The 27,959-nt window shown below is 39.5% G+C and overlaps 1 protein-coding gene across 1 annotated transcript in view; it reads right to left on the bottom strand.

Moving 5' to 3' along the window:
• The window catches only part of LOC117413160 (discoidin, CUB and LCCL domain-containing protein 1-like), a 36,462-nt gene extending 9,734 nt beyond the window's left edge, over positions 1-26,728 (bottom strand). Inside the window, exons 1-8 of the mRNA XM_034021945.3 lie at positions 26,515-26,728; positions 15,906-16,130; positions 11,775-11,912; positions 2,996-3,047; positions 2,489-2,561; positions 1,993-2,126; positions 1,644-1,681; positions 325-519 (exon numbers count right to left, since the gene is read on the bottom strand). Coding sequence (XP_033877836.1) covers positions 325-519; positions 1,644-1,681; positions 1,993-2,126; positions 2,489-2,561; positions 2,996-3,047; positions 11,775-11,912; positions 15,906-16,130; positions 26,515-26,614 — 955 coding nt within the window. The 5' untranslated portion in view covers positions 26,615-26,728. The remainder of the gene's footprint in view (positions 1-324; positions 520-1,643; positions 1,682-1,992; positions 2,127-2,488; positions 2,562-2,995; positions 3,048-11,774; positions 11,913-15,905; positions 16,131-26,514) is intronic.
• Between the last annotated feature and the right edge of the window lie 1,231 nt (positions 26,729-27,959).

Below are 27,959 nucleotides of genomic sequence, written 5' to 3'. Positions count from 1 at the left end.
AGCTCACTGGGCACCTGGCCAGTAGGATCTGCTGTAGCGTGGTGAGGAGAAACAGTCCTTGCTGATTTTTCCTCCCTAACCCCAGGGAGGGCCAGAGACAATGCGAAGCTCTCTCTGGATTCCCAGCGAAGATGGGTAAGTTTGACAGTCAGAATGCAAAACTGCACTCCCCTGACTGCATGACTCACCCTGCACACCACAAGGCTCTACTTTTGAGACCCCTGTGCAGTGCAGAGAGTATGTGGTGTAGTTTTAGTCCTTCAAGCTGATCTTTGGTAGATTCTGTAGCCAGACAGAGATGTGGTGTGTTGAATACTTACTGACCTGTGATGTTCCTCCTCTCTCCCAGGTCCACCTCCAGTGAGGCACTCTGCTCGCTGCTCCCTGCCGCCCAGGCGGGCCCCTGACTGTGCAGATCTGCGTTTCCTGGGGACCATAGAACATGGCGTCCCAGTCTGTCCACTTCCTCCCAGGATGAGGAGGCGTTGAAGCTAGAGACAGGCAGTGCGCCCGTACACTCTGTCAGGGGACGAGAGAAGAGTGAGGGCGGACCACACACAAAAAAACAACCAATGAACCAATGAAACACCAATGATGTTTTTAATGACAGGTCCAGGGGAAGTTACTTGTAAAATTAATCTGTTACAGTTACAAGTTGCTTGAACAAAATTGTAACTGGTTACAGTAAGTTATTACTTTGTTGCAGTTACAGTTACAAATAGTTATGTCTCAGTTTACATTTTACAGATTTTTTTTACATGTCAATCACTGATCAGCAAAACTGATAATGCCAGGATGTGTCCTTTTCTATAGTCTGAACTTATGCAAAGTGTCTACTTCATAACAGTATACTCCAGGCCGTCTCCAATCACACATGACAAATCTCCAGTGAAACTAGCCTCTCTGCACTTACAAATAACTGCAAGACATGCTTTTTTACAAAAACAAAAAACTACAAAAAATAATTGTCAATTATTATTACAACAAGCATAAAATGTATAATCTATAACACATCTTTAATTAAATGTAACTCTTTTAATTTGATGATATAGAGAATGCAATCAGACAATCTCCATCAGTTTCTATGAATACTTTTCTACTTAAGGTTCAACTACAAGACCATACTCCTCCCAGTCTTCTCAACTCCAAGCACTAACCACTAGACCATACTGCCTCCCAGTCACTCAGCTCTAACCACTAGACCACACACTGCCTCCCAGTCCCTCAGTTCTAACCATTAGACCATACTGCCTCCCAGTCACTCAGCTCTAACCACTAGACCACACACTGCCTCCCAGTCCCTCAGCTCTAACCACTAGACAATACTGCCTCCCAGTCACTCAGCTCTAACCACTTGACCACACTGCCTATCAACCCCTCATCTAAAACCACTGTCACACTCTCTCCCAGTCCTTCTACGCTAACCAATAAGCCACGCTGTCTCCCAGCCTCTTCACTCTAACCACGAGACCACACTGCCTCCCAGTCCACTTACTGTAATGTAACACTTTGCCTGGCTTCCCCTGTCTGTATACTCATGTAGTATTATCTAAATTCAATTCAGTTATCAAAGCTGGCAACCTCCTTGAATTTCAATTAACTGGCTGGTTTCTGCTTCCCATATCACATTCATGCAGCCTTACCTTTGTGGAAGACAAGGCGCTTTTCAGAGAGAGGGCCACTGTAAAAAACAAAGGATAGGCTGTCAGAGTTCACAGGAATCAATTCTAAAACCGCACTTTAATGTATAAAAGTATGCCAGCTAGTGCCCTGGTATTAATTGTTTTGCTGATTGATCTCAAAACTTTGTCAAGTAGGACCCAAGTGATGTTTCCTCAAAAACATGACTAGATAGCCCATTCCATACCCTCCCCACTTTCTGTATAAGAACATACAAAACTGTGCATAAAATAGAAAATAAATGTGTTTATTTGGACTGCCATGGGCGATTCCCAGAAAGACCCCAATCCTCCTTGTTTTTGACATACTCACGTTTTGGACAGGACCCCGTTGGCGAGCGATGCTTCATAGAGAGTGATGCTCCGCTCCCGCGACACCTTGATCGGACCCCCACGCTCGTCAGAGATCACCCCCGCGTGGATGGCAGCTTTACACAGCACTGACGTCTGAGAGGGAGGAGGGACAGTCACATAATGTTCTCCAATTCCACTTCCATTAGATACAGAGGTCCCAAGTGTGCAGTTTTCAAAGAAGCATGTATTTTCCAATGATTTCCATGCACTTCGATTGCAATGTGCCATTTTGAATGAAACACATAGCAGACATGTATTTTCATTGTAGAAAACAATTGGATGTACTACACTGGGCTAAAGAAAGTTGTGAGTTTTTCTTGCCCTTCTTGTCTTCAGTAAGTCAGGAAACCGATTGAGCAAATGTATGAGCACGAGAGCCAGGCTGTACTTTCCCAGGCTTCATATTTCAAGGTATTCAGAATAGAAATGGTGTATTTAAAGGATCATGTACTCACATCTCGGTATCCTTGGCTAAACTCTCCCCAGATATCTCCACTCACATTCCTGCAGCCTGCAGGACACAACGCACTGAAACACAAAGACACACTGCAGTAATACTGATCGGCTCATATGCCTTGAATACATCTTACCTCAGATCCCAGTCAGGAGAATACAGCATGCTGACTGCTTACCCCACTCAGACCCCTTGCTTACGAAATATCATGTCTTCATATATGTATGAAGGGCTTTAAACTTCTCAGGAACTCCCATCAGCCACACAACTAACAGTGGGGTGAACAGAGAGTGCCAGTATTGAATCAACCAAACTGTGTTTCTGCGTTTGGTTTGATAACGAGCATTTTGTTGCTGTTAAGTTTAATTTATTTGCACCGGTGTAAATCCTCAGTGTTCTTGTTCTAGCACAAATACTAAGTAGTCAAATCATGGCTGCTGCTGCTGCAGACCAAGCTTCTTCAGGAAGTCCTCCCATTATAAACTCAAGGAGCTGCCTCTCAACTCACCTGAACTGCGGAGCCGTGCGGTAAGTACCTCGCTCCATACAGGAGGTCAAACCTGCAACGAAGAGGTGTCAGGTCAATGAGTGTGGAATAGTGACCCATACGGAGAAAAAATACATAGGAATTCACATTGCCATATATTACAAATATATATAGAAATAAACACAAAAGTATATATATACATACAGTAGTGTGCAGTAGTATTAGAACACCTCAAGATTTGTCATTTGCATCCTTTATATACTGACCTGCATGAAAGCCTCTGAGTGTGGGAATGAACATTTTTGGTCAGTTATCAGTGATCAGTGATACAAAACAGGCACTCATGTGAAAATGTTAGACCACTTTGTGCTTTAATTAGGCACCTTAAACAACTTCTAAAAAGTCTCATGCATTTTACCATTTGTAGCTATGTTCCTTTTCTCTTCACTGATTTGCCAACTTTGCCAATTTTCCAAGCTTTTCAGTTACAGTGATTTGATTTCATATGCACACTAAATCAATATATATAAGTTTGCCTGATTTTTTTTTTTTTTTCATTTGAATTAATAAAAACCTATGCACTAACTGTAACAGTGACAGCATACCTTCTCTGGCTTTGCAGGCGCATGTGTGCAGCTGCAGGAAAGAGTCAGACACCCGCTGTGTTGTTTACAAGGAACTGCGTTTCAACATCAGCTTTCCTGTGTCTCTCCTGATTATTCAGTAACATATGTATATATTTAGTAATGTGATTTGTTAAAACACCATCACATTACATGATATAGTTTGCACTATATATATATATATATATATATATATATATATATATATATATATATATATATATATATATATATATATAGAGGATCTGAACTTCCTTTCTTGTGAAACATTTACAGAAATACTTCAGCTGTGTGTCCAGTGTCCACCGTTTCCTGCCCTGTCCACCCCCGGACAGCAGCAGTGACACAGACAGAGGGCGGGGTTTGGGGTCTGACTCACTGCGCTGCTCTCTGTGCCACTAACCAGAACAGGATCTATTCTAAACACAGATACCCCAGGCTGCCAGTGTTCAGCACCAGTACATCATGGTAAAAGCATAGAAAAGTGGAGTAAGGCTTAGTGTTAACTAAAGTGCTCCCTGTTTATTCGCTGTCAGACTTATGCATAATAAAAAATAAATAGTTAAAACAATTTGTTAGTTATTTATACAGGAAAATAAACTTTTGCAATGTACTGCCAACATGACCTAACAATTAATTTACATCAATGTATTATGTTTTGTGTTGTTACCATTATCTGATGAAGTAATTAACAATACAAAAACAAAGCATTCCCGGAGACATAATGTCAGGCAAGGCTATATCTGATGGTTTGTAAAAGTAAACTGTGTAGATCTGTATCATTGATATGGCCTAAGCTTAAAACGATGTGGCCATTTCACCTTTAATGGAACATACAGTGCCTTGCGAAAGTATTCGGCCCCCTTGAACTTTGCGACCTTTTGCCACATTTCAGGCTTCAAACATAAAGATATGAAACTGTAATTTTTTGTGAAGAATCAACAACAAGTGGGACACAATCATGAAGTGGAACGAAATTTATTGGATATTTCAAACTTTTTTAACAAATAAAAAACTGAAAAATTGGGCGTGCAAAATTATTCAGCCCCTTTACTTTCAGTGCAGCAAACTCTCTCCAGAAGTTCAGTGAGGATCTCTGAATGATCCAATGTTGACCTAAATGACTAATGATGATAAATAGAATCCACCTGTGTGTAATCAAGTCTCCGTATAAATGCACCTGCACTGTGATAGTCTCAGAGGTCCGTTTAAAGCGCAGAGAGCATCATGAAGAACAAGGAACACACCAGGCAGGTCCGAGATACTGTTGTGGAGAAGTTTAAAGCCGGATTTGGATACAAAAAGATTTCCCAAGCTTTAAACATCCCAAGGAGCACTGTGCAAGCGATAATATTGAAATGGAAGGAGTATCAGACCACTGCAAATCTACCAAGACCTGGCCGTCCCTCTAAACTTTCAGCTCATACAAGGAGAAGACTGATCAGAGTTGCAGCCAAGAGGCCCATGATCACTCTGGATGAACTGCAGAGATCTACAGCTGAGGTGGGAGACTCTGTCCATAGGACAACAATCAGTCGTATACTGCACAAATCTGGCCTTTATGGAAGAGTGGCAAGAAGAAAGCCATTTCTTAAAGATATCCATAAAAAGTGTCATTTACAGTTTGCCACAAGCCACCTGGGAGAGACACCAAACATGTGGAAGAAGGTGCTCTGGTCAGATGAAACCAAAATCGAACTTTTTGGCAACAATGCAAAACGTTATGTTTGGCGTAAAAGCAACACAGCTCATCACCCTGAACACACCATCCCCACTGTCAAACATGGTGGTGGCTGCATCATGGTTTGGGCCTGCTTTTCTTCAGCAGGGACAGGGAAGATGGTTAAAATTGATGGGAAGATGGATGGAGCCAAATACAGGACCATTCTGGAAGAAAACCTGATGGAGTCTGCAAAAGACCTGAGACTGGGACGGAGATTTGTCTTCCAACAAGACAATGATCCAAAACATAAAGCAAAATCTACAATGGAATGGTTCACAAATAAACATATCCAGGTGTTAGAATGGCCAAGTCAAAGTCCAGACCTGAATCCAATCGAGAATCTGTGGAAAGAACTGAAAACTGCTGTTCACAAATGCTCTCCATCCAACCTCACTGAGCTCGAGCTGTTTTGCAAGGAGGAATGGGCAAAAATTTCAGTCTCTCGATGTGCAAAACTGATAGAGACATACCCCAAGCGACTTACAGCTGTAATCGCAGCAAAAGGTGGCGCTACAAAGTATTAACTTAAGGGGGCTGAATAATTTTGCACGCCCAATTTTTCAGTTTTTTATTTGTTAAAAATTTTTGAAATATCCAATAAATTTCGTTCCACTTCATGGTTGTGTCCCACTTGTTGTTGATTCTTCACAAAAAATTACAGTTTCATATCTTTATGTTTGAAGCCTGAAATGTGGCAAAAGGTCGCAAAGTTCAAGGGGGCCGAATACTTTCGCAAGGCACTGTATGTCTAATGACTGAAATAGACTAGACAGACACTGTTGAGTGTTTGAATTTAATAACCTGCCGTGGCCCTTTACTCATAACTTAGACAGTGGCAGTTTATGAATGGAATGTACATCACAATGTCCAGCTGTGTGGTCTGCATCATTGACATGGTCAGAGGTCAGAACAATACGCCAGTGAAACAGTTCATATTTACTGGACAACACAGGGACTGGAACTCAAATCTAAATCACAGCTGTGCACCTGATATTAAGACAATACATCAAAGTGTCTCTAGACAGCAGATACTTATAGTCTATGACCTCCATATGGAAGCCATATACCGTATTCCTTCAAATTTAAGATGCAGCCCAAATGTCCCATCCTTAAAAAAATAAAACATAAAATAAAGATGCATTTACAAAGATAGAATCTCAATTACGCACATAAGAGCCACTTATACAAGGAACTTTTGCAATGAAATGCTACAAACTTGTCTATTAGGCATATTGGTAAGGCATAAGGAGGTTGTGTGGTCCAGTGGTTAAAGGAAAGGGCTTGTAACCAGGAGGTCCCCGGTTCAAATCCCACCTCAGCCACTGACTCATTGTGTGACCCTGAGCAAGTCACTTAACCTCTTTGTGCTCCGTCTTTCGGGTGAGATGTAATTGTAAGTGACTGCAGCTGATGCATAGTTCACACACCCTAGTCTCTGTAAATCTGCCTTGGATAAAGGTATCTGCTAAATAAACAAATAATAATAATAATTGTATATTGATAAATTAACATGCCTGTAACAACAACAAATCTCTCCTAGCTGGAGGAGCCCTCTTTATCACTTGACATCTCCCACACAATGACTCCCACTTCTTTGAAAATGGCTGTTGCAATTACTAAAAGAATGTTTTTCTGAAGCTGATCTTCAGTTCTAACATAAGCTACTGCAGATCAGCCAAAGGGTAAGAGCCGGCTCAATCTAGTGATTTGACAATTTGGGCAGAGTTTCCTTTTGTTTTTCTGGCAATACACCGCAATGTACTAGCTGCTGCTGGCAATTATTAATATAAACTAATAGAAAAACTGAAGAGCCGCTCCTGAGCTCATAATCGGAGCTCCTTTACACAAAGTCATCACAAAAAAAGGTGCAGTTCAATTAAAGCTCATTACATGATAAAATACAATAACGTTGCAAACACTAGTGATAACACAACACCAGTGTTTCTCTTTCTATTTCATACTGCAGATGAAGCCCACTTTCCATGTTGACTGCTTCCCCAGTTTGTTCCCTGGCCAGGCAACAGTTAACCTGCTCCCTGCTGCAGCCAGACACACATAGTTTTCCGCCCACACAGTCTAGGAGTGAGGCGAGGGGCCCCAGGCTTCAGGCCTACACTGACAGGCAGGAGAGCCTTCCTGAAGCAGCTGCCACCAGCACCACACTCTCACTCCCTTTGAGATGAAATGTCCAGGACTTTACAAACCTGCAATACTGCAAGAGCCACAAGGAATCCATTGGAATTCCTCACTCCGGACTAGATAGGTTATTTTATTAGATTTATTCACAGGGAGTTTAAACAAAATATGACGTAGACTTTGGTGCACAAGCAATTTTCTTGGTCAACTGTCACTTACACCCTAGTTGGCATGGCAATGGTCCAATGACAGAACAGCTGGTTTTCCTTTTGAAATCTATTATTATTATTATTAATAATAATAATAATAATAATAATAATAATAATAATATTTACCATTTTACCTAAATCCTTAATTATTGGAAATTGTGGTCGACTTTTTATCAAATAAAACCCCTGCAACCACTAGTGTATTATAGTTGTAGAATACACAACCCTGAGCATATGGTTTATTATGATGTTTATTTTATTTTGCTTGCTACTGGAATAAATCTTGGGGAACAAGTAAGAAACAACACAGGAGAAGGCGTGTGACTGTACTGAGATAATCGCACAGCACTCAGGTGGGTTGTGAGGCATAGGAACTAGACAATGTTGTCTGGTTCCTATAGCAACAAGACAGCCTTGCTTTAGATTAAGGCGCTCTATAAGCAGACTTTTTGCGGTTGTACTGAGACATTTACATGGTTTGGAATCATCTTTGATCAATAAGAGCAATGCCCAAGCCACTTTATAAAAACACATCAATCACCCTCTTAAGGGAATACCTAACAAGTATTCAGTAGTATTGAAGACAAACAAAAAGGGAGACAAAACCGAACCAGGTAACTACAGACCAGTAAGCCTGACTTCTATTATATGTAAACTTATGGAAACTATAATAAGATCCAAAATGGAAAATTACCTATATTGCAACAATATCCTGGGAGACAGCCAGCATGGTTTTAGGAAAGGGAGATCATGTCTAACTAACCTACTTGACTTTTTTGAGGATGCAACATTGAAAATGGATAACTGCAAAGCATACGACATGGTCTATTTAGATTTCCAGAAAGCTTTTGACAAAGTCCCGCATAAAAGATTAATTCTCAAACTGAACGCAGTAGGGATTCAAGGAAATGCATGCACATGGATTAGGGAGTGGTTAACATGTAGAAAACAGAAAGTACTGATTAGAGGAGAAACCTCAAAATGGAGTGAGGTAACCAGTGGTGTACCACAGGGATCAGTATTAGGTCCTCTGCTATTCCTAATCTACATTAATGATTTAGATTCTGGTATAGTAAGCAAACTCGTTAAATTTGCAGACGACACAAAAATAGGAGGAGTGGCAAACACTGTTGAAGCAGCAAAGGTCATTCAAAATGATCTAGACAGCATTCAGAATTGGCCAGACACATGGCAAATGAAATTTAATAGAGAAAAGTGTAAAGTATTGCATGTGGGCAATAAAAATGTGCATTATAAATATCATATGGGAGATAGTGAAATTGAAGAAGGGAACTATGAAACAGACCTAGGAGTTTATGTTGACTCAGAAATGTCTTCATCTAGACAATGTGGGGAAGCTATAAAAAAGGCTAACAAGATGCTCAGATATATTGTGAGAAGTGTTGAATTTAAATCAAGGGAAGTAATGTTAAAACTCTACAATGCATTAGTAAGACCTCACCTAGAATATTGTGTTCAGTTCTGGTCACCTCGTTACAAAAAGGATATTGCTGCTCTAGAAAGAGTGCAAAGAAGAGCAACCAGAATTATCCCAGGTTTAAAAGGCATGTCGTATGCAGACAGGCTAAAAGAATTGAATCTATTCAGTCTTGAACAAATCTGATTCAAACATTCAAAATCCTAAAAGGTATAGACAATGTCAACCCGGGGGACTTCTTTGACTTGAAAAAAGAAAAAAGGACCAGGGGTCATAAATGGAGATTAGATAAAGGGGCATTCAGAACAGAAAATAGGAGGCACTTTTTTACACAGAGAATTGTGAGGGTCTGGAACCAACTCCCCAGTAATGTTGTTGAAGCTGACACCCTGGGATCCTTCAAGAAGCTGCTTGATGAGATTCTGGGATCAATAAGCTACTAACAACCAAACGAGCAAGATGGGCTGAATGGCCTCCTCTCGTTTGTAAACTTTCTTATGTTCTTATGTTCTTAATAATAAATGACTATGCAACGTACAGAAATGAACAAGTGCCTCAAACCCGCTTGATTTGAGGGTCCACCACCTGGCCTGCTGGACGAGGAAGCAGACCCCCCATAACAGACAGTACCAAGGGGGAGCTGCGAGGGTGGAGCGGGGGGAGGCAGAGAGAGGCGATGAATCAAACGCAATAGAAATGTAAGTTATCAGTCTGTTTATACTGCTCTGACAGGCGTAATGTGTGTAGTGGGCAATCCTTCCTACGTTTTTAAACTTCATTTATGTAATTATGTCACTTCTAACACTATGATTAATACAGGTAATTGGTACAGACTTTCAGTGTGAGTATCACACATAATGAGTAATGAGTTTAGTGACATCAGTCTGGACACATCACTGTACCTGGCCTTCAGAAGCAGTGGTGTAAGCAGAGTCTCCACAGTAATCACTTTTCTAGATCAGCTCCCTGAAGCGAACTGGTTTTCCTGATCTAACTGCAGTGTGCGTTGTGGTGATGTCATTTTAATGTCTGTTTATTGCGTTTACAGAATTCATTACACAGCACTTTGATGGCGTGTGAGAGGTGATTTACAAGCAGAAATAAAGAAAACAATAATTACTAATCTAAGGTGGAATAATCTAGAGGAATGTCAGATCAAATGGTTTATAAACATGATTCAAAAGATATGTACCTTTGAGGCTAAAAAAAAAAAGTTTAGCAATCAGAATAGGCTGTTGGGTCCATCAAGGCTTACCCCTTGTTAGCACACCATTCATCCCTGTTAGATGCTTTTTAAAAAGTCCCCAGTGTTTTAGATCCTACGTCACTTGTAGTGGAGACAGAAGGATTCCATGCATTAACTCTGTGTAAAAATGTGCTGTCTGCCTTCCATTCTAAACTTACTTGATCAGCTTCCATCTATACCCTCTTGTTTTACTCTGTGTGTTAAATTTAAAGTAGACTCACTAGAAATAGAAACCTCACCTTCTGAAAGTGAGTGGTCTGTATCAGTATTATGGCCAGAGATTAAAATAATGTGTAACCTTACTAAGATCTAAGAATACCACACATTCAGACACTATCTCAAAGCGTATTGACTACAGTAGAAACCCAAAACGTCACAGGATTAAGAGCTGAGGGACTGCGAGGGAGACAGTGTGGCCTGGTGTTCAGAGCTGAGGGACTAGGAGGGAGACAGTGTGGCCTGGTGTTCAGAGCTGAGGGACTAGGAGGGAGACAGTGTGGCCTAGTGGCTGGAGCTGAGGGACTAGGAGGGAGACAGTGTGGCCTGGTGTTCAGAGCTGAGGGACTGCGAGGGAGACAGTGTGGCCTGGTGTTCAGAGCTGAGGGACTGAGAGGGAGACAGTGTGGCCTAGTGTTCAGAGCTGAGGGACTGAGAGGGAGACAGTGTGGCCTGGTGTTCAGAGCTGAGGGACTGCGAGGGAGACAGTGTGGCCTGGTGTTCAGAGCTGAGGGACTGCGAGGGAGACAGTGTGGCCTGGTGTTCGGAGCTGAGGGACTGCGAGGGAGACAGTGTGGCCTGGTGTTCGGAGCTGAGGGACTGCGAGGGAGATATTGTGGCCTGGTGTTCAGAGCTGAGGGACTAGGAGGGAGACAGTGTGGCCTGGTGTTCAGATCTGAGGGACTGTGAGGGAGACAGTGTGGCCTGGTGTTCAGATCTGAGGGACTGTGAGGGAGACAGTGTGGCCTGGTGTTCAGAGCTGAGGGACTAGGAGGGAGACAGTGTGGCCTGGTGTTCAGAGCTGAGGGACTGTGAGGGAGACAGTGTGGCCTGGTGTTCGGAGCTGAGGGACTGCGCGGGAGACAGTGTGGCCTAGTGTTCAGAACTGAGGGACTGCGAGGGAGATATTGTGGCCTGGTGGTTAGACTAGAAGGAAGGCAAACTAATATAAAATTGATAACATTAAATAAACCTGACAAGCCGAAAAGTCTGGCAAACAGGCACACTCCCACAGCTACACCCAGCATAAAAGGAAATTAATGACCTCGACAAAGAAATGTGTAACTCAGAAAGCAAAACTGAAAATGAAAAGAGCCCCTTTAGTCTACACGCTACTTCTGTTATACTGATAATGTTTCACAGGACCTACAAAACATTATCAAACAATATTTTCAAAACTTCTTGAAATATTTAACACCACCTGCGTACCTGAGTGCCCCTCAGTGGTGTAGGACAACAGGAAGCCCCGACCCGAGCGATGGGTTCCGCTCTCGAAGCGTATCGTCACCTCACTAGAGTTTAACGTCAGCTTCTTTTGGATCATGTTCATGTTTCCGCAGAGAGGACCTGAAAGAGAACATGGCACATGTCAAGCACTGTGTTGGGATTGTGAAGTACATTAAACAGACCATTCTGAATGAATGGGGGTATATTGCAGGTATTGGAAACAGACTATTCCAAATGTAAAGAGTTTAGTAGAGATAAGGTCTACAGTATGAGACACATAAGTGAAAAATGAGCTGGGGGACTGGGAGGGAGGCAGTATGGCCTGGTGTTTGGGGTTGAGGGACTAGGAGGTACAGTGTCCTGGTGGGTAGCAGTTAAACACATCTGCGAAATGCATTTTCCATCACAAAATCCTTAGGAATGTCTCTTATAAAACAGCCAGGCTGCCCACTGTGCTGTGACAGAGGTTTCAGATAATGCTAATCCTCTGAACGGTGGAATGACACCTCGTTGGACAGCATCTATCACAGGGTGTGTGGAGCACACATCAGCGAGTGAAAGTGCCGCTGGCAGATTAAAGAAAACTCCCCTGGAATCCAGACTTAACCTTCCTGTATTCCTTGGCTCTATATGCCACTGATAACACTGGCAATGAATCCCATATGAAATGGATAATGTGTCTCATATACTGTATGAGATGGAATAACATGTCTAGTTCAAATTCCTTGGATTCATAAATCGCACTTTTCTATTCAAACTGGATTCTGAAATCCATGCAAAAAGGATTCTTGTGGTCTTCAAATGCCAGGGACACAGAATATGCAAATGAGCTGAAAAGACTGCAGTAATAGAAAATAAAATAACTTCTACAACTTCCACTATTGTCCATAGGGGGCACTGTTCTGTCTCATTAAAAGGTTTCAATCCATTAGCACTCAACAGGATTTCCAAGCGCTTCAGTTGCAGCATTCAACAGCTGATCAGAGCACTATCATCAATATGCTAAATACTGTTACTGCCAAGTTTCATGACAATTGGGTAAGCAGGCTCTCCAGATATATGCACACATGTGTGAAGTGTGACAGGCGCATGTATGACCACCTCCATCCCCTTCAGGTGATGTTTAGTCAAGTGGCATGGGATCATGGGGTCTTTGCTCCCCACAAAATGTTTTTGCAACTAAAATGTAGCCAGCAACAGCTCAACAGCTTTTAATATATGGGATTGCTATCCAAGCGCTGATCAAAATAGCTTCCTGCAATGCAGGGTGTCTGCATCTGCACCCCACACCAAATCACAGAGGCCACTGGCTTACTCTCCAAGTGACTACAGAAGCCCTGTATGTGCTACATGTACAGCTGGCTTTGGATGGATCTGGTTCTGTTTTAATGGAAAGGAGATGTTCTGAATGTTCTGTTGCTAATGGGTTAGCATGTGACCCTGTCACTCCCACTCGGAGCATTGCTAATGGATCGGACTCACTCCCTCCCACACTCCGCTCTCCAGAGATGCTGCAGGGAGTGGAGGTGGACAGATTCGGTGTTCAGTTTCCCGTAACCCTGATCCCAGGCTGTTCCTGCTGCTCTGGAGGGCCTTCTCCTTATTAAAAAACGCTTCTTATTTCAATAATGACAACAAATTCATGATCATTTTCTTAACTAACATTAAAACAAGAACTAATTTCTTACTTGGGGTTTGGAGCCTGAAAAATGTTCTCACATTTTTTTTTTATTATTGAAAAATAGAAACGTTTTTCTCAATTGTATACATATTAGATTAAAAGTACATTCAGAATAAGTGTTTCAATTATACCTTGCCTTGTCATGGCTCTCGCGTCTGATGTCAGGAATCCAATGTACTTTTTCATTTAGTGTAATTATCAATAAAAAAAATGTGTCTAAAAACCCCCCAACAAAGGGTGTAAAAAGGCTAAATGAATATTGTGGACTGCACAGTGTTTTTGTGATTATGAACACGTTTAAACAATTGTTTTAGCTACTAAAAACGATTGAGTGTCCAGCCTTCACCTCCAAATCAAGAGCCATATAGTGGAGCTCAATGGGTTACTGTAGGTAATGCTTCTATTTGAAAGCACTTCCCAGAGTACTACAATACTAAATTAAAGTAATTGTGACTAACAAAATACACTCGCAAACAAAAGTATTGGCACCCTACACTTAATATAAGATCATTCACAAAAGCATGTTAAATACAAGTGAACATGACAAACACTAACATACACAATTAGAGCAATAACCAAGAAGTACCACAGAACACATTTCAAACTGAAACTCATTAAAAAATACAGATTTTAAAATATATGCAATGTGTTTCAAACATTATGTGTTCACTTTTGGGTTGCAATTCCAAATAAATTCAACTGAATTCCGATGTTTGGCATCTTGAAGCTTTCTGTTGTGGTGTGTTCATCCGGTGCTGGTACAATGCAGCTGTGATTCTGTGTCACAAAGTGTGGGAATCAAAACACCTGGTCACTAAAGCAAAAGTGAAACCGCCTCAACTAAACCAACAAACCCTGAGGAGGAAAGACAAGTGAGAGAGCCAAGAACATCAATGATGTGTGTGAAAAGGAAATAGACAGCTCAGTGCCTGGCCCTGTAACCAGGAGGGATGCAAGACCTCAAACTAGTCAAACCATGAGCACTGCCCTGCATTCCAGCAGTAAACCCGCACAGTAGGGCAGTTTTCATCTTGCAGTTTGTACCTTGAAGAACAGTAAGGATCTAACCATTGCGGTATCTCACTGAGTACACCATTCCAATCTGATTTTACACCACTTACTGGTATCTGCTTTATATTCAGTTATGTCCTTCCCAGTATATCTGCTGATTAAAAAATACAAAAATCTTACCTAATAAATATTGCTATAATTTCTCTGCTCTCAGATTTTCCTATAGGAAAAAAACGTGCACATTATAGTGAAGGTGAATTTGTTTTTTTGAAAAAAAAATATTTGAAATTGTTGGAGAAGAATATTTATCAAACACTCTTTGCAGATACTTCAATGCTGTACTTCCGGTCAGCTTCCTAAAACCACACAAATGAATTAAGTCGCCAGTGAAGACGTGTCAATCATAGGATAAGCAGTGATTGCTACTCCAATGCGAGTCAAGGCGTCCGGCTTCTGTGAGTTATTTTAAAGAAAATGAATGGTGAATGTTTCTGGGTTTTTTTTTTTTTTAAGTTTTTTCTTTCTAGAGAAAAATGTATTTAAAAAAAAAAATGAGATCAGGAAGAGTCATTGTCTAAAAAAACAGTGACGTTCAGAATTGGTTTTCCTACAAGGGCTCCCAGAATCAACTCACGCGTGTCGGAAGTGTAGCACGGAAAAGTGTGCAAGATATACGTTCGCCAATTATTATTATTATTATTATTATTATTATTATTATTATTATTATTATTATTATTATTATTATTTTAATTCTATGAAAAACATACCGTTAAAAATCAAACACACATTTAACATAATGTGTGCATCTTTCATATACACGTGCGATCTACGATGTGATGGTGATGCATATTAGATAAGATTTACTGGGATTATTTTGTTCGCTGTATGTATCTACATTGCTGTAGAATGTATTAGCCATTCACGTTCATTGGGATCCCAAGTCTAGTAATCCTGTAATAACACAACTAGGTCCGGTTTGGATAAACACACTTCACAAAGAACCCCAGCATCAACACCTGTTGCTGAGTCAAGTGACTGATTCAAAGGAAGTTTAAAAGGAAAATCATATTGCTATAAATTCTGTACAACCATTTCCCTTGCTGGTAGACTTTGTCTCAGATTTTATCTGCTCAGCATACTTTATTGTTATTATTATTTATTAATTTGGCAGATGTCTTGATCCAAAGGTGATACTGTTATCTCCTCATATACTTAATTCTACTGTTGCAATACAGATGACTTTCAACCTTACCTCTAAATATCCCTTCCACCATTCTGTATGCTATGGATTAAACTATTACTTTAATTACCTAGGTTTGTCTTATCCACTCTCTTAAATAATACATGTTTCCATTGTTTAAGCATATGACCGGGCCAGGAGGTTGGTTAGTTCCAAAGTAGGCCTTGGTCAGGGGTCTCACCTATGCTGCTGGCTGGCTCTCCAGTGAGGAGGATGGTGAGTGAGCCGGCTGTGCAGTGCTTGGAGTACTCCAGGTCAAAGTCTCCGAACACGAGGGTCAGTCTTGTCCCCTGTGGGGCTTGCAGCCTCCATTCGCACTGCGTGTCGTTGGGGTACGTGCCAGGGAAGTTCCGCGAGGCCAGGGTGCCGCTGGAGGAGCCCTGCACAGTGTGCCCACACCCTTCACCTGCAGGGGGCAAACACAGGCAAGCATTCGAATCTCATCAGAAACAACTAAGTCACTTTCACCATCTCGAAAGACAATCCTAAACCAATTGCAGGATATGCAAGTTAACAGACTGCTAGAATCCAATAGTCTTCTACTATTGCAACTGTTTTAGAATTAAATAACGTGAAATAACAGAGAGAAATGTATTTATTAGGTTCTCCAGTTAGATCTAAATACTGTTAAACGGTTTATTACAGGTCTACCTCAGGGGTGCTCTATTGACCCCCTTATGACCTCTTTCGATCCTATGGGCTCCTGTACACAAAACTTTTAAGGACTGTTTTAAGAAATGTTTTGTTAAGGACTTTTTTAAAGACCATTTTGATTAAATAAACCACATTTGCAGTTGATGAAATCTATTTAAATCGTTCTAGGGGGCTTATTCGTTTATTCTCATTTTTTTAAATTTAAAAGAAAGCTATAAATCATTTTCCTCTGATAATAGAGGCGTTTTATTTGGAATGAAATGCTTTGTAATTGGTAAGCCAGTTATGTGTGTGGCCCAGGCTATGTGGTTGAGCCAGAATCTGACTGCTGAACATTGTTTAAAAACTAAATAAATAAATGAACAAATATGTCAATTCAATCTGAATAAGAAAACAACACTGTGCAGGCTTGTAGGGTTATAGGCCAGGTTATTCACCCTGTTCTTAGTGGTGGATTACGACATGATTAGGAGGTCATTATTTATCGGTGCTGTATTAGGTCACAACCTTAAATTCAAAAACAAAAATGGGAGCTCTACCCTGTAGCCACTTTGATTATTCAGCTGACAATGCAGCAAGACATGTTGGTATCTCTTAAATAATACAGAGCCAACAAAATCATTCCAGTAAATCTTAACTAACATAAGAATGTAAGAAAATGGAAGAATGAGAGGGGGCCATTTGGCCATTTGGCCCAGTTGCTAGGGTTTCCAGTTACAGAGATGTCATTTGTATATATCACAACTTGTCTCAATATCGCAAACACTGCAATTGTTGTAAAATGAATCACAGGCTAATTTATTTACTTTTTTCAAACAATTACGAGAATCCTCCTGACAAAGTTAGTCATAATGTTTGTGTGTCGCAACCTGTTTGAGATTTCATAGTTGCTGGAGACCACTAATAGCTGGGAACTGGAGGACACATTTACTAGTTTCTTACTGGTCACTGGCCCAAATGGTTTATTAAAACACGGTTCAGGTTTACAGCAACAGATTCAGTTCATGCATACATTGTTGGAATGTATAACCGTCAAGGAAAAATATGTTTATACGATATTATTTATTTGTGTATTCATATTTGTGTTTTTTGCTCTGTTTGTGGATATCTCGACATTATTTTCTAAATAAAATTTAAAGGTGATGACTAGGTTACTAATATTATAATCCCAGTGTATTACCCTAGCGTAAACATCAGATCAAACATCAGATCATCAATATGTTTTTACAGGTCTCCTGTACGCCACCTCACAATAAACAAAATTACCAGTAACAGCATCCCAGATTTCTCTGATAATAATAGTTTAATAAATAGATATTGACTGTGTGGAAAACTGTTTCCTCTCGGTTGAAAAAGTGACATACAGCCTGTGGCATCTGCTGTTACTGCCCACTGTCTGGCATTTCTACAACCCTTGGGCAACACTGTAAGACCTAACTCAAGTCAATATTTGTTTAAAGTGACATAGGTTCTGGAAAGAGTCCAAAGAAGGAGCAGTCAGACTAATCCCAAGGACTGAACTACAGACCTCTTATCAGCAAGACTTGTTACAGAGACAACACGTGTCAATGTGAATGCTTGAAACTTGAGGTTTATTTTTAAAACTGTTGTCCCCATTCATACCTGAGCATGACTAACGTTAAGAGTAACTGGCATACTGTGCGTGTGTTTTACAATAATTAAGATACATTAAGATAACTTGATGCTAAAAGTGAATACACTTTAGACTTGTTTCCGTGCAAAAAAAACCCCTTTCTGGTCAATGTGTGCTGCTTTTTAGCATGAGAAGGTGATTTACCCACCCTTTAAAGTCGTACCATGTTTTGCCCGCACACTTCCTGTAGCGTGATGAATGTGTGTGACATACTTGTGCTGTGTGACAGTCTCGTGACAACGGAGAGAGCATTTGCAGTTTCTAAACTGCATGGAAAAACCCTGCCAATGTCTTCAAATGTTTTGTACACGTTGAAAAGAACTGAAGCAATTAGATAAAGATTTCTAGTCTAAATGTTTGTCATTAAATGTAAGTTTCTTTTAGTATTTCTAAAGCCTTTAAAAATTAAATGTGACTGCTAAAATATAAGGGCCCTTTGTGTTTTCGTCACAGGCTGTTTTTGTGATGGCCCAGCCCTGGGCGACACTGTTGCCCACCTCACTGTTGTGGTTTTCAATGAGAGGGTTGAGATATTGTATTAAGCACTAACTCTGAACTGAGTCACACTCAGTCATCACTCTTGCACACACTCTGATGTGTAATTTCCAGGCTGCTGTGGTTGTTTTAATAGCAATATATTTCCAATACCTCCCAGGATTCATAACCCGCATCCTGCCTCCACTGAAGGCAGGTGAAGCTCGGGGGCACCGCTGAGTATTGGGACACTGAAGACTGGGTCCGCGGTGATTATACCAGAAACACAATACAAGATCATTTTATCCACATATTTTGTACGAAAAGCCAAAGAAAATCTTCCACAAAAAAACAAAACAATCATTTTGATTTACAGGTTTTATTTCTACTGTTCTCTGGTTAAAAATCAGGTTTTTATCCATAATTAATATTTAATAGTGCTGAATTTAGAAATACGAAAAAAAACATAGTCTATCATGCTACCAAAACATGCCAAGAAATGAAGGCAAGAAGGAAAAAAAACAATAGCACAACTAATAACATACAGCACATTCAGAATTAATATAGATAACACCACTGTACAGAACATATTACCCACTTAAGACCTCAGCCCACACTAAATACGATTCTCCCATCATCTTTTTACAAACCTTTCTAATTTTCAAGTCTTTATTTTACTTAATTTATTTTTACTTATTTCTTTTCTTCTCTTTTCTATTCTTGCCTCCATGACTAACTCATCACTCACACCTATAATTAGCACACACACACACCATTAAGAGACCAGTCATACTTTATCAATTGGGGGTGGAATCCATATCTCAAAATAATATGAGCAGCGAATCCAAAACCAGCCCAACATTTGAAGACATTGAAAAAGAGTCAGAACGTTTGTCACGGAACTCAAGTTTCTTTTAGCAATTTATTATTATTATTATTATTATTATTTATTTCTTAGCAGATGCCCTTATCCAGGGCGACTAACAATCGTAAGCAAATACATTTCAAGTGTTAAATTTAACATTTTTATCTTCTCTGTACAGAATATGTCAGATGTCATTTAAGCATATTCCTAACAATTAAAAACCCAAAGCTCTCAAAGCTATTTACTTCAATATCAGCAGCACAAAAATGTGTCTGAAAGGAGAAAACACCTATAGCAATTCTTAACCAAATATTAGAGAGCTAAGGATTGCTGGCAAGTCCCTCAATGAGTTGTTTATTTCTAGTTTATTGTGCTATTTTTCCTCTTAAAAACAACTAGCAAATTACATTTTGGAGTAAATAGATTTGATAATGTAGACCCAGAACATTTATATTTTAATATACTTCTTTTTTTTAATATACACTTCTATTGAGAAAAAGAAATACCAAAAAGTTTCCATAAAAGTTTACCATAGAAAAAAAATGTACCATGCTTTCACTGTGCTCTGTTACATTTTGCTTTTTAAACGCATTAGTAAGCATTGTAAAGAACAGCAAGGTATGGCCAAAAGCAGTACGTTGAAAGTAGATAAGGTATAAATTCATTTTCAGTAGTGTTCTGCGTATTAAACATTTCAAACCACAATATCAATTTGCTAAGTCTTGGCTGTACTTGAAACCAAATGAAACCCCTTCAGAAGAGCAATACTGGGGCGTTCAATGAGCCATACATGGCTAAAGACCAGTCAGTTGTACCGCCTTGCCTTGTACCATCTCCATTTCCTGCATATTTAACATCCTGGTGGCCCTACACCCTTTTATGTTTTAGTTTCTGCATTGCTTTTCCATTTCAGAAGGTGAAAATCCCATGCAACTATCTTTGACTAAATCTCATTCTAAGCTGTTCAGAACTCTGGGCCTGACACATGGAGTCAGTCTGTGGTCTAGTTTCACAGGAAATTCGTGCATTTAGCAGTCCTTCAGAAATGCTCCAGTGATTGCGGTCATGCAGCTGTAGAAATCTGGATCAACACTAGAATAATGGTTTTAATTTGGACAGACAGGAACAAGGCTGCTTAAGAGATGGGACTGAAATTTCTATACAAAACACATTATATATAATTTACAATATCTCATATATTTACAATAGGCTTTAGTTATATGACTAATTTAGAATATATCAGTTTACAAACAAATCCCCAGAGACATAATCTAAGGGGTGTGTGTAAAAGCCTTACAAAGTCAATCAGACAAAAATGCAGGAAATCAGACTACCATTGAAATAGTGATGCTATTAACCCGTTAAGTACCAAATTCATTTTTCTTTGAAAAAAATCAGAACACAAGCTGTATTTATGCCATTTGATGCATTACATTTAGACTTTTGCGGTTAACACAATTAGAGTATGGTTAAAGAGAAAATTAAAATACCAGGTAGATAGATGCCAGTTTAAAAATGTCACTTTGTGATGGGGTGAAAATCCCTCACTTGTAAACAGTGTTTTATTTGTATGATTTATTTTGTGTCAACCTATCTTGTGTCAGATTATTCCACCAGCAACATCAATAACAGTATTATCTTTATCTTCCTATTTGTTTACTTTTGGTATAAATGTTTAGTTCAATGCAAGTATATTAACTGGATGCAGCAAAGGGTTAAGTTTGGGCCATGATGTAAAATACTTGTTTTCCATGTGAGAATGAGGCTGGGTTTGAAGAAACTGTGGACCTTGACTGGTGGGCCAATCAATGAATTATTCAATGTGGTTTAACTGCTGCAGGTGTGTATAAAAGGCTGCACCTGGCCTGTCTGTTCAGTCCTGTAGAGACTGGGGTTTAAGAAGGAGCTGGAGTGGGGTTCTGCCAAAGGCACCCAAAAGTGTAATTGTACATTGTTATAATTTCAAGTGCACAGTAGCATTGTTATTTCAACAGCTGCCTGAATTCTTGCCTGTTTGCTGAGCGCTTGCGTCTAACTATCACGCAATTAATGGGCTAAGTGGTTTTATTTCACAAATGGATAGCATTGCAGTTTATTTGTGACTGCTATGAGCAGCACTCTACTGGAGAGCCTTTGTAAGCCCAGCCACTACATGACTGAGCACAAAGGAGAGGTTCAGGCTTAGATATTGAAGGTGAATTCATTTTAATTCATTGATTGGCCATTGGGACAGCTAATCAGGTGATATTGTCAAGCAGGGCATCCACTGAACCCCCAGCTAGTTAGGACCACATCATTTAAAACTGTACAATACAAAATACCAAACCACCACCAAAATACACACTATTTACATAAACAATGAAGGTAATCAAACAGAATGTGAAGGGATTTCACCCATCACAGTATGTCATATCTGATCGAATGCTTTGTGAACATGGAAGTAAAATGGATACGTGAAAAAGATCCACATGTAATGAAATTGTAACGAGAGAATCATAAAATACAGCGGTGTGCCAACTTGAAAGACACTATATCAAAGAGAGTGATCCCAAAGTTTCCCATAGTAAAATCATAGCAAAGAGTAACAAAGCATAGTGACAGCATGGTAAAGCAAAGAGAGGTATGGTAAAGCATATTAAACAACATGGCAAGTGTATAACGCAGCTGTGGGAAAAGCATAGGCAAGCTGCAAAATAACTGTGCAAAATGAATGTGCTAAACTTTAATAAGAGCGGGTCCCCACTATTTCAATGAGGACGCTAAAAACATAAAAAAATGAAAAACAGGGATCTGCATCTTCTGAGTGCGTTTCCGATGCATTTCTGAACACTGGCCGCACTCTTTATCAAACCGCGTGAGAGGCACACCTTCAAATGCCGCGGTGGCCTTGTTGCTTGTGGCATTTTGAACACTGGATGATTAATCAGCCACATCACAGACGATTACCTTCACCATGTCTAGTCATATTAATAAGTATGCTTTCTCCTGAGACACCAAATGCATGGGAACTGCCTTTGTGTATTTCCTGTTGTAAATTGCTTAGACAGGCCTTTTTGTATTGAGATCCTAATTTGTTCCTGCTCACACAGATGCAATGCATATGGGCCAGTAGTGCAGGGCCAAAATCTCACTGCAAAACTATACTCAGCTCTCAAACCTTAACAACAAGGCACTTTATCAGACAGTACAATAATCATTATACTTCTGTACAAAAAAAACCTTTACTAAATGTAATTTGTTTTATTTTAATGCCAAAATATAGGCTGTATCCTAATAAAAGTTTCCTGTAGTAAAAGCACAGTGAAGGCATTGATCAAGCATGGTAAACTATGGTAAAAGCATAGTATAATCATGGGAAAATTGCAAACTTGTATGCAAACTTGTATAAGGGTATTTGCAGTACTCCAAGACCCATTTTCTATCCCACCAATTCTTCTGCGTTTCAAATGAATGCAAGTGAAGTCAAACCTGTTCAACATCAATTCAAAGGGATACAGCTGATATAATACAATGTTTTCTCCATGTACAGTTCATATTCCTGTACATGTAAAATTTAAAAACATAAGACAGATGTAAAGAAACACATTGCACTTTCGGAACATTTCAATACTGTACAACAGCTTATTCCCAGGTAAACCATCTAATGGTATGCTTTTACTTCCCAGACTGAGATGAAGTGGGGTGGCAATCATTAGCATGAGTGATGAATGTGTGTGATGTGACCCAGGCTGGGACATTATAATCAAAGTGATGCTATCAGGAGCCCATTCCCATTGACTCCCATTATATTCAGGCCGGGTCATTGTGGTGATAATAAACAGAGGGTGACATTAACAGGAGTGGTATTAGGCAGGTTTCTCTGTATAACACTCCTTAAAGTTATTCTATTTCATTTTGCAGTTTTCCCATGGTTATACTACGCATTTACCATAGTTTTTTGTATTTATTTACCAAAGCTCTCTGGGTTTTAAACAGCCTGCCTATGCTTTACCAGTCTTTCACTGTGTTTTTTTGCAGGTATTCTGGTGTCTGGCTGCTTTTACGGGTGTCTCACATAGGAGAGACCTGCTAAGTTTTCTTTCATAAAGCGTATCTGCAGTGCCAATGAGTCTGACACCAGAATCCTTTCTGGTACCTGTGTTAACTAATTATTCTGCCTCTTGTAACCAGCCTTAAAGGAGTTCTAACCAATTTTTGTATTTTCTTACCTTTTATTAGCACTAGTAGCATTATTATTGGTGTACTTTGTTATGCATTTAATATTGTTTCATTTCCTTGTTTTTTTATAGATAATTCAAAGACAACACTACAGAATTAAAGGGCTGTTGTTTCTGGCTATGGTTCTGAGCTGCTGTGTCTGTGTTTATAATTTAAACAGTGGTTGAGCAACAATCAAGTCATGTGACGTTCACCACAGGAAGTGACTAGATACTAGGAAAGAACAGTAAAAATTGCACTTAAAAAAATCTCCTGAATTATGTCCTATGATATTACGAAAAATAACATGCAACAAGCAAACTTCCCTCTCAACTATAAGGCATGCTCGTGTTATTTAGAAGTAAGACAACTGAATTAACATTTTAATCTCATTATATGTTTTCTCTGCATTCTCAATTATGATTTGCTAACATTAACAAAAATATGACCATATAGTATTTTCAATAATGAATGTGTTATAAATGTCAAAAGTGCATCTCAAACTAAGCAACATTTAGCGCTTTACTATTAATATTTACGATTGGAGAGGTACGAATAAAGGTGTTGCGGTGGGGCGACAGAGTTTTGTTTCTGTGAAAATAATTTACCAAACATCCAACAGAACACAGCTTTCCAACACAATGCCATACGATATAGACTTCTCAACCCCTGTAAGGAACAGTGCACCTCTTTTGTGTTTATCTTTGCACACAGAGCTGTGAGGTGTCACCAACTGGAAGTAAGCCTGATAATACCTTTCCGTTTCAATAGGTGTATGTTTGCCTGCCATCTGGATTTAAGGAAGCACATTGCTCCGTCAGTACCAAACTACCACAGAATGCTTCGAGTAAATGCTGAGAAATGTACTGTCCTGTTAATTTATGACCAGCAAAATATAACGCTGTGATATGAACAACACAGGACACAGAAAAGATATACAAGTAGCACATTTCTTGTAATCTTTGCAGGGTGTTTGGTAACACTTTAACATTATGTGTGGCGTTACAGCATGTTGCAAACCTCCAGCTGTATCCCATGATTGAGCCAGCCCCCTCTTTAACTCAAGTGGAAGTTCAGGAGGGTCAGACTGGAAAGTCTGCAGCACTGCTCTAACTGAAGCAGGCCTGGAAGTGAGTGCAGGACAGGCTGCTTCTGAACTCCAGCTGAGCCACTGACCGAGTGACTCACAGTGCCTTGTGTCTTAGTCCTTTCCTCTGTCTATTATCCACACAAACACACACGTCACCACCAACAAGAATAACATGCAGGAGATGCTTTTTTTTATTTCGTCTCAGTACCTCCCAACTGGAAAAAAAACCCCAGAAGATTTTCAGTTCCTCTCCATTTGATAAATGCCATAGATTTAAAAACAGATGCCTATGAGCTAAATTTGTGTGAACAACAACCTTAGAAATAAGAACATGAGAAAATGTATGAACAAGAGGAGGCCATTGGGCCCTTCTAGACACCCGGTTCCTAGTAGCTAATTCATCTCAGAATTTTGCCAATTTGGCAAAAGGATCCAAGTGACTCTGCCTCAACAAAATGACTATTATTATTATTTATTTCTTAGCAGACACCCTTATCCAGGGCGACTTACAATTGTTACAAGATATCACATTATTTTTACATACAATTACCCATTTATACAGTTGGGTTTTTACTGGAGCAATCTAGGTAAAACACCTTGCTCAAGGATACAGCAACTGTGGAAAATGTGCCCCTCACAGTCTACAGTAGTGAAACTCAATTTGTTAGATGGATGGATTGGCCACATGTAGAAACACAAAACAAGATGTGTGCTACCATAATAACTCGATATGAACCCATTGAATCCGGAACAGTGAGCCTGGTGGACTTAACCTATAGCTCTCACATTTGTGTACATCACAAAACCACTGCATAGTTCAGTGCAACGTCAGTCTGTGCTTGAGAGAGGCCCAGGACTGCATGGCTGGCAGGGAGTGTTCAGATAAGAATTGATCTGCACTTGCTGAACTGTGACAGGAACTCTGTATAAGTTTAAACTCTGCTTTTCATATTTCAAAACTCAATTTACTTCTGGGCTAACAGATACCGCACAAAATCTGAAAACATTCAAAGCGCATTTAAACTGCAGTACTGTTTTCCAACTGGAGAGGGCCATTTTTGTTTTCTTCGTGCCCCAAACTTAACTGAAGCACTTTGATTATAAGTTGATATGAAGAATAGTAAAAAGAACCCCCTATTTCAGATAACGTGTTTATACTAAGTACACTTAAGAATGAACTACACACATAATTATTCGAGTATAACATGCTAGCAGCACTTACAATGGACTTTTCAAAGTCACGGACGCCTCATAAATAATCTGTGGGCATTGAAATGCTCGCCATAATACAGACCGACCCCGAGGTTCAGAAGCGATCGGTTCTACTAGAGGGAGGTAGACTGGCAGTTACCGTGACAAGACAGGTGTACGCATTCCAAGAAACACCTTTACCTGGCAGCCAGACCTGAATACACTAGTTATTTATTAAACGCGCAGTTTACAATCACGGCATTGTGTGACTCGTTCAAAACTACAACAATATGAAAGAAAACCCGTGCATTTTAAACAATAAAAAAGAAAAACGGTACCGATAATATACAAAGACAATCGTATTGGTTGTATGCAATAAGTAACTTTTAAATAATGGCATTGTATCAATAGCCCTTCAAAAGATTCAATACTAACGCAGACGTCTGCCAATGACAGTTGTGTTTATCCCTAAGTTAGTTATTCATTAACTTGTTGCAGTCTACTTTGGAAATGCATTTCTCGAAACGAAACGCAGACACACTGTAAATAACTGAATTTAATAAACCAACAAATGCATTAGTAAAGATAGACAAGTCGCTTTTCGGTAACTTTGTAGATTTTATTATATTTTGGGAAAAATATGAAAAATGACGAAAATGACTTACCCTCCTGCCCATCGACTCCGCCAGTCTCCAGACACAAAATAAATAAAACCGTGGTTAAAATATATAATTTTTCTAAAAAGTTTGGTAGTGTAACATACATGGTTTAGTTTAACGGGCGCGGATACTGAGAACCTGTAATACACCCATCAGTTAGCAAAGGTTTATCCGCTAATCAAAATCTGAACTGGTCAAGTATTCATATGCATCTGCACGTTCCTCGGTAGCGTCCCATTGGCTGGCACTACAACTATAGGGTAGGATTGGGGCGAGACGACGTCAATCTATCTTCCCACTTCCAAGAAATCCTTCTCCAAATAAGGCATACCTCTTCGGGATTTTGCAATGTTAGTTATTACTGCCCTTTTTAAGTGACATCATAAATAATTAGGTCAGTGCGGGATGCAAGGCAAGTAAACGTTTAGCAAAGCACCGTGGGTAGTTAGTTATCCCAGGAGAAGTCAGTGCTATACACTGTACAATTCCTTGTAAACATTTTTCCTCAGTCAGAAATTCCTCGCTAACGTCGGCCAGGGAGCTACAGTGCGCTGCACTGTAGTCAGCGTTTTTTTTTTTTTTTTTTTTTTTTTAATTAATACTGTATTTCTGTTGTCACAGGTCAGGACAAACGCAACAGTGCAGTGTGGCTTTTCTCTATCCTTGTTACTACATTGTGGGGGGTCTTAAGGGTTGTTGTACCTGGAAATTCAGCAAATATGTCTGTTTGCAAAAAGTAAAAGCGACGAATCACACCGTGATATATGTGCACTGCTTTTTTAAACGGAAACAGATAGTGTTACAGAACTCGAGGAGGGGCATTGGTACGATCTCTTCAATGAACCCCGAGTTATTTATTCAAAGCTTAATAAAATCAATCTTTTGCTTTATTTTTGAAAAAAAGAAGAAAAAAATTATTAGCACAACAATTATGCTTTGTGAATGTCCGAAAATCTTAAGACTGAAACTTTCAAATTTTATTTGCACAAGGGGAAAAAAAAACGAAATAAGTGCAAGCCCCTAAATTAACTGTTGATTGTTTGGGGGTTATAGCTTTATTGCTCAGATCTTTCATTTGTGAAAAAACCTTGATAAATCTAGCCCAATAAACTGCCAATTATCTGTGAGCTGGAAAACAAATGTATACAACAAAACAACTAGCAACCAAAAATATTGTATTTGAATTAATATTATTCTGAATAGTCTTTAAAATTATTTATATTCCTCTGGTATACTTCCAATATAGAAACTATATACATATATTAAAAAATATACACATTATTTACGAGATAAACATAGGTTGGAAATATATATAAATACTGAAAATGTATTTAGGAAAATATACTGTAAATATATACTTAAAAATAAACATTGATATAATATAGGAGGCTGTGTGGTCCAGTAGTTAAAGAAAAGGGCTTGTAACCTGGAGGTCCCCCCGGTTCAAATCC

This window comes from Acipenser ruthenus, chromosome 23 (assembly GCF_902713425.1).
Source record: "Acipenser ruthenus chromosome 23, fAciRut3.2 maternal haplotype, whole genome shotgun sequence".
NCBI classification, from domain to species: Eukaryota; Metazoa; Chordata; class Actinopteri; order Acipenseriformes; family Acipenseridae; genus Acipenser; species Acipenser ruthenus.
The sequence above is the reverse complement of the archived record's forward strand: the minus strand, read 5'-3'. Positions and strand labels throughout refer to the sequence as shown.